General features: G+C 53.1%; 6 protein-coding genes across 6 annotated transcripts; 3 read left to right on the top strand and 3 right to left on the bottom strand.

Annotated features, from left to right (window-relative positions):
- The first annotated feature begins 1,559 nt into the window (after nucleotides 1-1,559).
- V1518DRAFT_422919 (uncharacterized protein) lies at nucleotides 1,560-2,982 on the top strand. Its single transcript, XM_066905570.1, has 4 exons — nucleotides 1,560-1,896; nucleotides 1,949-2,049; nucleotides 2,099-2,570; nucleotides 2,627-2,982. The coding sequence occupies exons 1-4, from the start codon at nucleotides 1,821-1,823 to the stop codon at nucleotides 2,827-2,829; spliced, it is 852 nt and encodes a 283-aa protein (XP_066757295.1). The 5' UTR covers nucleotides 1,560-1,820; the 3' UTR covers nucleotides 2,830-2,982.
- A 47-nt stretch (nucleotides 2,983-3,029) lies between these two features.
- On the bottom strand, nucleotides 3,030-5,165 carry V1518DRAFT_422918 (MFS general substrate transporter). The gene is made up of 5 exons (XM_066905569.1): nucleotides 4,766-5,165; nucleotides 4,572-4,717; nucleotides 3,443-4,523; nucleotides 3,317-3,391; nucleotides 3,030-3,266 (listed from the first exon to the last, which is right to left on the bottom strand). The coding sequence occupies exons 1-5, from the start codon at nucleotides 4,943-4,945 to the stop codon at nucleotides 3,087-3,089; spliced, it is 1,662 nt and encodes a 553-aa protein (XP_066757294.1). The 5' UTR covers nucleotides 4,946-5,165; the 3' UTR covers nucleotides 3,030-3,086.
- Nucleotides 5,150-6,099, top strand: V1518DRAFT_422917 (uncharacterized protein). The gene has a single exon (XM_066905568.1). The coding sequence runs from the start codon at nucleotides 5,224-5,226 to the stop codon at nucleotides 6,043-6,045; it is 822 nt and encodes a 273-aa protein (XP_066757293.1). The 5' UTR covers nucleotides 5,150-5,223; the 3' UTR covers nucleotides 6,046-6,099.
- A 53-nt stretch (nucleotides 6,100-6,152) lies between these two features.
- On the top strand, nucleotides 6,153-7,274 carry V1518DRAFT_422916 (uncharacterized protein). The gene has a single exon (XM_066905567.1). The coding sequence runs from the start codon at nucleotides 6,191-6,193 to the stop codon at nucleotides 7,211-7,213; it is 1,023 nt and encodes a 340-aa protein (XP_066757292.1). The 5' UTR covers nucleotides 6,153-6,190; the 3' UTR covers nucleotides 7,214-7,274.
- V1518DRAFT_422914 (Alpha/Beta hydrolase protein) lies at nucleotides 7,223-8,346 on the bottom strand. The gene is made up of 5 exons (XM_066905566.1): nucleotides 8,026-8,346; nucleotides 7,949-7,965; nucleotides 7,866-7,898; nucleotides 7,795-7,817; nucleotides 7,223-7,747 (listed from the first exon to the last, which is right to left on the bottom strand). The coding sequence occupies exons 1-5, from the start codon at nucleotides 8,311-8,313 to the stop codon at nucleotides 7,254-7,256; spliced, it is 855 nt and encodes a 284-aa protein (XP_066757291.1). The 5' UTR covers nucleotides 8,314-8,346; the 3' UTR covers nucleotides 7,223-7,253.
- Nucleotides 8,347-8,621: 275 nt separating this feature from the next.
- V1518DRAFT_388052 (fungal-specific transcription factor domain-containing protein) lies at nucleotides 8,622-11,110 on the bottom strand (the record flags this gene model as incomplete). Its single annotated transcript, XM_066901726.1, has 2 exons — nucleotides 11,003-11,110; nucleotides 8,622-10,953 (listed from the first exon to the last, which is right to left on the bottom strand). Exons 1-2 carry the CDS (start codon nucleotides 11,102-11,104, stop codon nucleotides 8,623-8,625), a joined length of 2,433 nt encoding a protein of 810 aa, XP_066757290.1. The 5' UTR covers nucleotides 11,105-11,110.
- Nucleotides 11,111-11,141: the final 31 nt, after the last annotated feature.

The following is an 11,141-nucleotide window of genomic DNA, read 5'->3' as shown; positions in this document are numbered from 1 at the left end:
AGTATGAAATTTATAGATTTTCACTTCGCTTGCCGCTCAAAATTTAGTACTCATGCTGCACCTATTTGTGTTTGGTGTACCACGCACAATTAGCCGTCGCAAGTTTAGATACGGTGCTCCCGATCATCTCGCGCCAGATCGTAGATCGTTAATCTCTCCTCAGTCAGATCATGAATTCGAATTTTATCTGGATAGTTAACGTCTTGGCTCTCTGCTAGCTTATATCATTGAGTTCTCTCTGGTTTTGCGTTGTTGCATCACACTTGCGTCTTGTTGTTTGTTATTGACGAGCTCTCTCGAGTTGCATCATGTGCTGCCGCTCACTTCACCGACCCCAGTTTACTCTCATCCTCCGTTATCATCTCTTTATGTTGCTGTCCGAAGGCAATACCAGCACATTTCAGCTCTTAATCACGATCTTCAAGAAACACTCAGATTGCGGTATGAATACTAGTTGGTGACTGACTAATCAAATAGATAACTAACTTGTCCAATTTTAGTGAAAGAAGCTTAGCTAGAGGCGACTTAGTGACTATCACAGTGGGCGAAGTTTAGACACTGACTATGGCGTAGTAAGTGCCGCAGTTCATCAAAAATTTAGAAAGCGACTACTTAATGGGAGTCGCCGAGAGAGAAATGTTAGCGATCTGCTACGTCCATAGTTAATGAAGTCTGCTACTGATATTAGTGACGAAGGAGCTACCTAAGCGATGAAACTTATGATGTAACTCCAACACGGAATTTCGGCTAATAATCCTAGTAAGCACACAACTTTTGCAAACCTTTCTGTGCCGCTTTAGTTAGGTAGATTCACTAGATAAACTACTGAAGTGTCTGAATTTTGAGTAATCGGATCTGTTGCGTAACAAATGCCGAGCTTGCGGCGCTGCTCATTTTTGCGTGTTCTCCAGACACTGCTTCGTACCATACGAGCAATTATACGTCGTCAGGGTCCGTCTCCAGATTGCTTCTTGTCCTCTACTGTATTCTTCTTAAAAGTGTGGATAAGAACTAGTAGTAGCGCGAGCAGGAGAGTCGTACAAGCAAATACCCCTCACAGTGTGTCTCGACGAGCAGAATCGCCGCGCAAGTGATCGCCAATAAGTATGACTTCTTTCATCGATATACCACGAGTATTGCTGCCAGTAATTGACGAGCTCATTTCAACGCATGTATTCGCAAGATTAAGATTCTAATGAGTACCAATTCTACAGACACGAAGACAACCGGCGTCGACGTGAGCCAATCCACTTCTCCTCAACTTGCTACTGTAATGATAGCTGCACGCCATGCGAGAGTCAAACGACATGCAGCATCCTATGGGCCGCAGATCTTGAATAGCTGTTACAAACTGCAGGGCAGTTATTAGCAGCCGACACGTCGCGGATCAGAGAATGGCGCAGAACCACGCGCGCGGTTTCTGTCACAGGCCCTCGACTCTTAAATCTCCCCCCTCACCGCCTAAACGGAAGTTGCTTGCGGTTGTTGACGACAAAGATGAGTCGGAAGAACAGCATCGCGCGGACGCGTTGCGCAACCCCGCACAACATCCTCTTAGCTCAGGGGCTCCCGCCAGAAAGAAGTAGCCCCTGATCGCCGTTGCGGAGCTCCGCACTCGCTTAAAGCGCCGGGCACGGCGCCTTGGAATCGGAACTTCGGAGCACCGTTGCAGCAGTCCACCACCGCCAAGCGCGACCCCACTAAAGCATGGAAGCCGAAACCAGACGCGGAACCGAACGGTTCTAGGCTTCGCTGGGTATTTATTATCGCGCTCCGACTCTGCGCCGCTGAGCCACGGGTCTCCGGGTACACGCTCACCGATGACTGAGATTCCTGATATTTCAACGTTGTTCCGCGTGGACGGGCTAGTTGCAGCCGTCACCGGTGCTGGCGGAGGTACACGTCGATTTTTGATTGAACAGTGGCTGTAATTGCTGATAGATGCTAGGCATCGGACTTCTTATGGCACGCGCGTTGGAAGCGAACGGAGCCAAGGTGTTTATTCTCGACATGAATGAGGCGAAGCTACAGGAAGCAGTTAAGGAAGCGGTATGTAACCTCCCCGTTCATCCACGCACTAATTCTGATTGTACTGCAGAAATACGGCAATCTAATCCCAATCCCATGCGACATCACATCGCAGGCCAGTCTCAAGGCGGCGGCTGACGCGATCACCGAGCAGATCGGCTACGTGAATGTTTTCATCGCGAACGCTGGAACTCCGGGTATCTATCCCCCGCGCATTTCCGCCGATGCGTCGCTGGCAGAAATCGTTGACAAGTGGTGGGACACTCCGCTCAACGCTTTTGCAAGCGTGTACAAAGTGAACAACGCCGGCACGTTTTACTCTATACTCGCGTTTTTGAAGCTCCTCGATGCGGGTAACAAGAAGGGCAACGTTGAAACGTCGAGCTTGATCATCGGCACCGCGAGTATCACTGGATTCAACCGCCAGGTCCCCAGCGGCTTTGCATATGCCACGAGCAAGGCTGGCGTCGTGCACATGATGAAACAATTCGCAACGTATCTCGTGTCGTTCAACATCCGGTGCAACGTACTAGCTCCCGGTCGTATGCTCCCTCTCTACATGTGCCTCTTCCCTCCTCAACTTTCTAACTCTGAACAGTCTACCCCACTGACATGTCGAATCCGGCACTGGAAGTCGACGGCGACAAACTTCTTGCGACAATTCCTGCTGGACGAACCGGAACAATTGAGGACATGGCGGGCGCGATACTGTTTTTGGCATCGCGGAGTGGCGCGTACTGCAATGGCATGGTCTTCATATCTGATGGCGGACGTTTGTCTACTTTGCCTGCTACGTATTAGTTGAACATCAATATGAATCATCTTCGCAAGTTAATGATTATCTGGAATAGTTGCTTGACAATGACTATATTGCATAAGTGGATTTATGCAGTTACATGCATTCTTGTTAAAGTGCACGCCAGTTAACCGATAATCCATATATATAAATGGCACCTCAATGCGAAATTTACTTATGTTTAAGAGAAAACAGAAAATCGAATTGTTGCCTCAAAAGCCATCATGACAAATCAAACTACCCCTCTCTCACAATCCACTACTTACGATCCAAATCCATGCACCTCGGAATTGCGCGTCAACTTCCGCAAGCGCTTGCCAAAGAACATGAAGAAGATCATTCCAAACAGCGCTGGTCCGATGATCATTCCCAGCGAGAACATGAACAGCGGGGTGTATCCGGAGCTGGTGACCCAGTCTGTGATGAAGTAACCGCTACCAAACTGCGAAGCGTCAGTACTGTTGCGTGCGGAGAGGAGATAGTGAAACGTACCCCCATTGTGTTCTTTAGAACTGTGGCCACGGTCATAATCTGTCCCGCCACGGGCTTGTAGCTGTCGACGGCGTACTAGCAACAGTCAGCAATAAGCGAGATAACACAGGGATATCAGCAACATACAGTAATGCCGATTGTCGACAAGCTTACGTTGAGTAAGCCTATGCCTCCGAAGCCAATGATAATGATCGCCTGCCAGGGCCACCCATGGTCAAACCCAATCCCAATAACCACAATAGAGACCGTGCAGATGAGAATAAACGGAAGCATGGAAATAAGTCGCATTTCCGGCTCGCGAACACCCTTGTTGCGCCGCGTCTGCCGCATCGCCACCCAATCGGAGAATGGGCCGGCAGTAGCCATGCCGACGGTGCCGCCGATGACCATAGCCAAATTCGAAAGACCAATCTCGCCTTCGTCAAAGTTGTACGGCTCGGCGCCGAGTGCGAGAGCTTGCACATAGTTCACACTAAGTAGACCCTGTGCGGAAAATGCGAGCATCCAGGCGCCGAAGATAACGATGGGGTAACTGCATAGCTTGATCGGCGTGATAAAGTGACGCGACATGGTTTTGAACGATTCGTTGTCCGCAGGTTGGATGATCTTGAACTGATATTTCGAGGGCTTACCCTTACCGAGCATAAGGTGCGTGAGCAGGATTTCCGGTTCGGTCTCGGCCTTTACATCGTCTTTGGCTTCGATCTGTTCGACAGCGGTCTTGTCTATTGCGGAGCCAGCGGGAGAAACCTCGTCGAGTACAGTGTCAGCAAGCGTGCGGTGGTACTTTGTCTCTGGCATGAAGAATATAATCGACAAGAACGAAACACCACTGAGTGAAGAGATAATCCAGTAGAAATCGCGCCAGGATGAGAGATGCTGCGCGCAAGCTCCCGCGATAAGCGGTCCGAGCGACATGCTATTGAACAGGCAGAAGAAATAAACACTAACGAAGCGCCCGCGCTCGTAGAGAAAGAACATATCTGCGACGACAATCGGCATCATGCTCTCGCCGATAGACATTCCCACGGCCAGTAGCACATGGGCGCCCATGAACGATCCATACGACTTTGCAGCACCATGCCAGATTGACGCAGTGAAGGCGAAGAGAGAGCACATTATGAGTACGAAGCGGCGGCCGTATATTTCGACGAGGGGGACAAGGATGATGTTGGTATAGCCAGTCACGATGACAAGAACGCCGGTCTGTGATTGTTAGTATGTTGCAGCTAACGAACACGAAGGGGAACATTCCAGCAGTGAGATCTGGGTCGCGTCCTTATCCCATTCGGCCTCATACACCTCCAGAAGTGGCGAGACGGAGAGCGCTGAGATGACACTAGTAGCGATGAACATCGCCTGAATAACTACTGCGGTCCATTTCCACTTCAGGCTCCAGTTCTGCACATGTCAGCTCTGCACTCTCGAATAAGTTCATAGAAAACTCACGAGCGGGTCGTCCGCATTGTGCGACGGCTGCGGAACCAGCAATGCAATCTCATGGTTGCGCCGGCTGATTTCATGGCCAAGGTCGCCAAAATAGTCTTCCATGATCTCGGTGCCTGGATAGATTTCGACATCAGGCACAGCAGCCTGGAGATCGGCGGGGCTGTGGTCGATGGTTGTCATGCTGTACACTTGAGCTTGATATGAAGTCCATAGCTCATGGGTGCGGCCGGACTCTATATATACACCGCGCGGAGCCGCGAAAAGTGTGTGGTTGCGGAGGACGAACGCGGGGAATTGCGGGGAATGGTCCGTGCGGTCGGTCTTGGGAGTACTGACACTAGCGTGCGGCGCCGGATCCCCGGAGGTCCCCGCATCTTTGCGGCGGTCCGGCCGCTCTATAACAGCTTCACCACTCCTCCTCACATTCCCCCGCACTGCACTCCACGCACGCGCTCACCATGGAAAGCACAGCGTATTTCGACAAACTCTTCTCTCTTGCCGGTAAGACCGCGCTCGTGACAGGCTCCGGCCGCGGCGTGGGCCTGGCGTGTGCGCGCGCCCTCGCAAGTGCTGGCGCGAACATCGTGTTCGTGCTACACCCGACCGAAGCGCAGGATGGCGTTACAACAGTAGCTGCGCTTGGCGTCGCCACGCACGTGTTCACGTGCGACCTCTCCGACCGCGCGCAGGTGCGGGAGCTGTTTCCCCGCGTACGAGGCACCGGGATTGTGGTCGATATCCTCGTGAACAATGCCGGCATCGCGCACCGCGAACCGATTCTGCAGTATCCTGAAGAAAAGTGGTACCAGCTCATTCAGGTGAACTTATCGGCTGCATTTGTGCTTTCGCAGGCGTTTTGTCAGGATGTCGTCGCCCGCGGTGCGAAGGGCAAGATCGTCAACACCTCCTCTATTGGCAGCTTCTTCGCGAGCCGAAACACCGTCGCTTACACTGCGGCGAAGCACGGCATCAACGCGTTGACGAAGTCGTTTTCTACCGAGTTTGTTCGTGGCGGGATTAACGTCAACGCCATCGCGCCAGGGTACACCATCACTGAGCTCACGCGCGCCAATCTTGAGAAGAACGGCGAGCGGTTTTTGGCACGCATACCAATTGGACGGTTTGCAGAGACCTCGGATCTCGAAGGAGCCGTATTGTTTCTCGCATCCCCGGCGTCGGATTATGTATCCGGCCAGGTACTTGCGGTGGATGGTGGACGTGTTGTGTCGGACTACGAGACCGACCTTACCACCGTCGATGGTACTGTCAAGACAATGTAGAGCACATTTTTCCATTGTATCTCATTAGCAAAATGCACAAGTCTAAAAAATCTCTCACAAAATTACGACCGGACGGCGCTCCGGCGCTGCGGAGTTCTTATAGCTGCCGGACTCCGCCTCTTAACTTCTATCCGCATCGTACACCATGTCCGCCCCCACCTCCTTCGCCGATCTCCCGTCATACGACGAGCTCCCGTGTAAATCTGCGTACTGGCCATACCCCCCCGGCTCTGCTCGTGAAGGCGCTGGCATGCCAGGCCTGTGCACCCCGGCATATATCGCTGACACGGCTGCGAGGGAAATCCGTAGCGGCAAACGTATTGGACTCACGATGCCTGCGCAGGAGATGTCACATCCGTTCTTTGGGCGACAGAAGTTTGACATCGATGTGCACCATATCGCACATTTCGGGGTGTTTGACGATGTGATTACCTTTAACCCGCAGGGTGGTTCTCAGTGGGATGGATTTAGACACCATGGCATGCCGACCGGATTGATCTCTGGGAACACGGCTGAGGCGAATCGTGTGCCGAAGGACGACGAGTATGTATGGTACGGCGGCACGACCGAGAAGGAAATCGCAACACCGGGGAATCCGCGCATTGGAATTAGCTATTTAGCCGACCACGGCATTATTGGTCGCGGTGTTCTCTTCGACTACGTTGACTACGCCTCGCTCCATGGCATCTCTTATTCCTGTTACGAACGCTATGAAGTCCCTCTGGCCCATCTTCTTGATATGGTGGGTGAATACAATCTCGACCTACGCCCGGGCGACATCTTCTGTCTCCGCATCGGCGCCGTCACGGAGTATCGTACACACACTCCCGCAAGCTGGGCTGCTGCGGCAGATATTCCACCGCAGACCGTAGTCTCGGCGGGCTTGCAGACATCTGAGGTATTGCTGCGCTGGATCTGGGATAATCACTTCTGCGCACTCGTCAGCGACGCATTGGCGGTTGAGGCCTTTCCGCCTTCAGACCCATCAACGGCGTTGCACCACGTCTGTCTTGCGGGCTGGGGTATACCTCTCGGCGAGTTGTTTGATCTCGATGAACTAGCGTCAGAGTGCAAGAGGACGGGGAGGTACTCGTTTTTCTTCAACTCTGTTCCCTTCAATGTCGTCGGCGGCGTGTCGACTTTACCCAACGCCGTGGCAATTTTGTAAGTATATAGAGTCATAGTTATGAGTTATATTTGGTGTCTAGTCAATTGAGTAAATGAGGCACGTACTTTTCAAAGTCGGACATCATGCCGTATGATAACCCGTGTCCGAACCCGTCTTGCACGATGTACGTGACATTGTTATTCGCCGCGTAATTCTCCACCCACCGTTTCGTATATTTGTCCGGCACAAGGGTATCAATACCCCCGTTAAGAATGAGAATTTCCTTTCCTGTGATGTTCGACACCTTTTTATCTCGTTGAGCGTAGAGCTCTTCGACTGAATGCGGCCACTCGGGTGTATTGGGCGGAACTTCTGTGGTGGAGGTATATCCACCCAAGCGATTCAGCATCAACCCCGTCAGGTCCGGACATCCGACGATAATAATCGCTTTTTTGATGTCTTCCACTTCTGCGAGTAGATTCCATGTGACGTGTCCGCCGAGCGAGAGACCAGTCGCGATGTACTCGGTGGGAGTGAAGGAGACGTAGCTTGGGAGGTAGTTCATGATGAGCTTGACGTCATCAACGATACCATCTGCGAAGTTAGTGATGCCGGCTTAGATAAATCATGACCAGGCATACCGATCATGGATATCATGTCTTGTCTGCGTTTGTTAGCGACAACCAGGCTTCACCCGAACAGGAGGACGTACGCGTGCTTCGGATTTCCACCCTGCCAGTCTTGACTGTATGTCGTCAGTCCCGCAGCACTTCACCACAAGCCACGTCCTCATACATAGCCACATTATCAATCTATACAGCATCAGCTCTCTTCTATCCTCTCCGCCCACACACAAAACACAAAACACACACCGCACGAATCCCATGGTTCCGATTATCCAGCGTTGCAATCACCAATCCCTTGTGGGTTCCTCCGCTCTCCCGCAACGAGTATAGCAATTGATGCGCAATCTCCTCAGCGTCGTGATATGTCCTCGTACGCCCGTGCACGTGGAACATGACGCTCGTATCAAGTGCCTGCGAGGGTGTGAGTTCGTCCACCCCATAGAGGTATACGAAGAACCCGCCGATGTTGAGCGTGTGCATGCTTGAGTGCAGAACGTTACCATCAAGGATGAAGCGGTCTGTCGCAACAGGCATCGTTGGAGGTTAGGAGGGAAGTGATGGTGAAGCCGAGGAAAGGTTGAAAGTGGAGACAGTGCGGAACGTGCGGGGGGTTAAGAACTACAGCGGCGCACCGGAGCTCCGGAGCTCTGCCCAGACCCGGTGCTACGTCAAGTATACATTCTACCTAATATTACTCGTCCAAAATTACTCAAAATGAATGAGACCAAATCCATGCCTGCTGCGGCTCGTTCAACCCATGGGCGCCGTCCGCGAGCCCGTTCTCAATCGGCGATCCGGGCCGCGTGACGTCGAACAAAACTGTATATGTTAGAAATCACTACTTTAGACCACACACATGCAAGCAATCAGCAGATACGCACTTTTCTCAATGTCAAATAGCGTCTCGTAAAAGGTCTGCGTGTCTCCCGCGTCAATATCGGTCGCGAACGCCGCCTGCTCCACACCATTATCGGGCGGCACCTCCACTGCCGCCCCACCTGTGCTCGTCTCGGCATCTCGCTCGTCTGGAGCAAACACTGCGTCGTCGGCATTGCTTTCAACATCATCCACCATCTCAAGCGCGAGTATCTTCGCCATCTCCTTGCGCACGACCTCCTTCGCGAGATTCTCCAGGATCGACAAACACTGGCTCGCAACCACCACCTTATGCCGCAGCACGCGCTGCATTCGTATGATCCTGCTCAGTGCCATCTTCGACTGCCACGCACGCTGGCTCATGGGCTCGCTGCTGCCAAACACGCTCAACACTACGCCGGCGGTGAACAGGTGTATGCCCACAAACGACACAGCGTGGGCCTGCTGGTTCTTTCCGAAGATGTGGTGTTGTCCGATGTTGGAAGTACGCAACGCCGCATGCCAACACTCGTCAGCAGAGTGCGCCAATGTCTCGGCTGAAGGCAACGCGCCGACTGCATTGGCTTTGAGCGCGAGGATCGGTCGATGCAGCACAATCAGCGCGTTGTCGAATGCGACTTGCAGCAGCAAAGCCTGTATCCCGAGTATATTCCTCTTTATCCGCATGCGTCTGTACCGCACCGACGGCAGCGCGATACTAGCGTCGTCTACTGCGGGTATGATCACATCGTCGTCCTCACTGTCGTCAGCGAGCCCTTTACTGGGTGCATATGTGAGATTGGCGTCAAGTCGGAGCGCCGGTGGAATGTCGTTGTACCACGCCTTCAGCTTCGACTCAAGCCGCTGTACGTTATTGATGAGCATCTCCGCGCGGGACTGCAAGTTACTCGCCGGTGCGGCACCGTTGAAGCGGGACAGAAGTGCGTCAAATCCACCAGAGCCTTGTTGGTATAGATTTGAAATTATCTCGCCCAGAATAATGTAGAACTGCAGCTTGTATGTTTGATACGTGAGCAGGGTTGTCGATACCTCGCCGGCTTGATCTTGTTCATCGTCCTCGATCATGAGATACGACGATACGCCGGGAGTGGGATATACATTGTTCTCGTTTGGCATGCCGACATTGCAGTCTTGATCGACAATCCCCAGTGGCAGACCGTACGACATTGCAAGAAATCTATCCGCAGTATGGACCGCCCAAAACAGACGACGCCGAAGCTGACTCATTTCCGCAGGATCCATGTTTCGATAATGCGGCGATGTCCACCGCTGTGTAGAGCTCTCGACCTTGTGCAGACCGAGCGCCTGCGACGCGCGGATTATCGAGCCATAGGTCGTCCATGCGAGATTTGAGTCGGCATGGTAGAGGTACGCACTGGAGAGAAGGAGCATGGATTGGATGGTGGCGAGGGTGCAGCACGCCAGAGAATCGACCACGTGGCTGCGCACAACAAGGAAGAAGTTCGAAGTGAGCGCCACGACGTTGAACACTTCTCCGTCGGGAGCATCGGGGCCGCCGGAATCTCTATATATTTGGGAAAGACGTCTCGTGCGTGCTGGATGTGTTGAGGTGTATCGTCCGCCAAGGGACACGACCATGAGAAGGAGCAAAGCAAAAGTGAAGTCCTCATCGGAATCCGGCATATTGTTCGGGTCGCGATTGTAAGCCTCCATGATGGCATTGTACTGTGAGTAGAATTGCCCCTCATGTACAACGGTCATGAACCAATGAACAGTGTTGAAATATACCGCAATTAGGTAGTCCACGACCGGCCGCTGGAGTGGTAGGTGGCGCAACAACTCGGCCGTGGTGGTGCGGGAATGCGACCATGGCAAAATAGCACGCGAATGTATCTCCGTGGCGGCAGAGTGTGAAGACTCCGATGGACTAAAATGCTGCGCACGGAAGTCGGCTGCAGAGTGGCTTTCCATACGATGGCCCGGGGTCATAGTAAACAATTTAGTTGAGAATCCCGGCTCCTCATCGATGATCGCATCACGCGCAGATCCTGCCGAGCGGGGTGTCCGCGTATATGGGGACGGTCCAGTTTGTAGCAGAGTCGTCACACTAGCCACGGATGAAATGGCCGGTTCTGGCGGCGCGTGGAGCACCATGGATGGCGACCGCGAGGTGTGCACGGAGGAATGGTCCGCATCCGCAAGGCGAGGAACTTTGGCAATGCGCTCCCCAGCGGCATATGGCGTACTGCCGGAGCGCTCGCGTCTGTCATCAGCTGGTCGCGAGATGCACTCGACATTTGCGCGGACGCAGATGGAACATGGCCGGAACGCATCGCACTGGCCTGTCAGCTCCTTCCTGCCACAGACCAAAAGAAGTGTGTCGTACCTTCGACTTCTGTTTGCGGCAGCGCAGACACGCGCGCACAATCTGGCGCGTTGTCGGGGTAAGGTCGTGCGTATGCTGGGGGTGGTTGGCGGCGGAGAGCATTGACGGTGGAGCAGAGCAGAGCGGAGAAGCGGCGGCG

This window comes from Limtongia smithiae (genome assembly GCF_038497785.1).
Source record: "Limtongia smithiae strain NRRL Y-17922 unplaced genomic scaffold V1518scaffold_15, whole genome shotgun sequence".
Lineage (NCBI taxonomy): Eukaryota > Fungi > Ascomycota > Lipomycetes > Lipomycetales > Lipomycetaceae > Limtongia > Limtongia smithiae.
The sequence above is the reverse complement of the archived record's forward strand: the minus strand, read 5'-3'. Positions and strand labels throughout refer to the sequence as shown.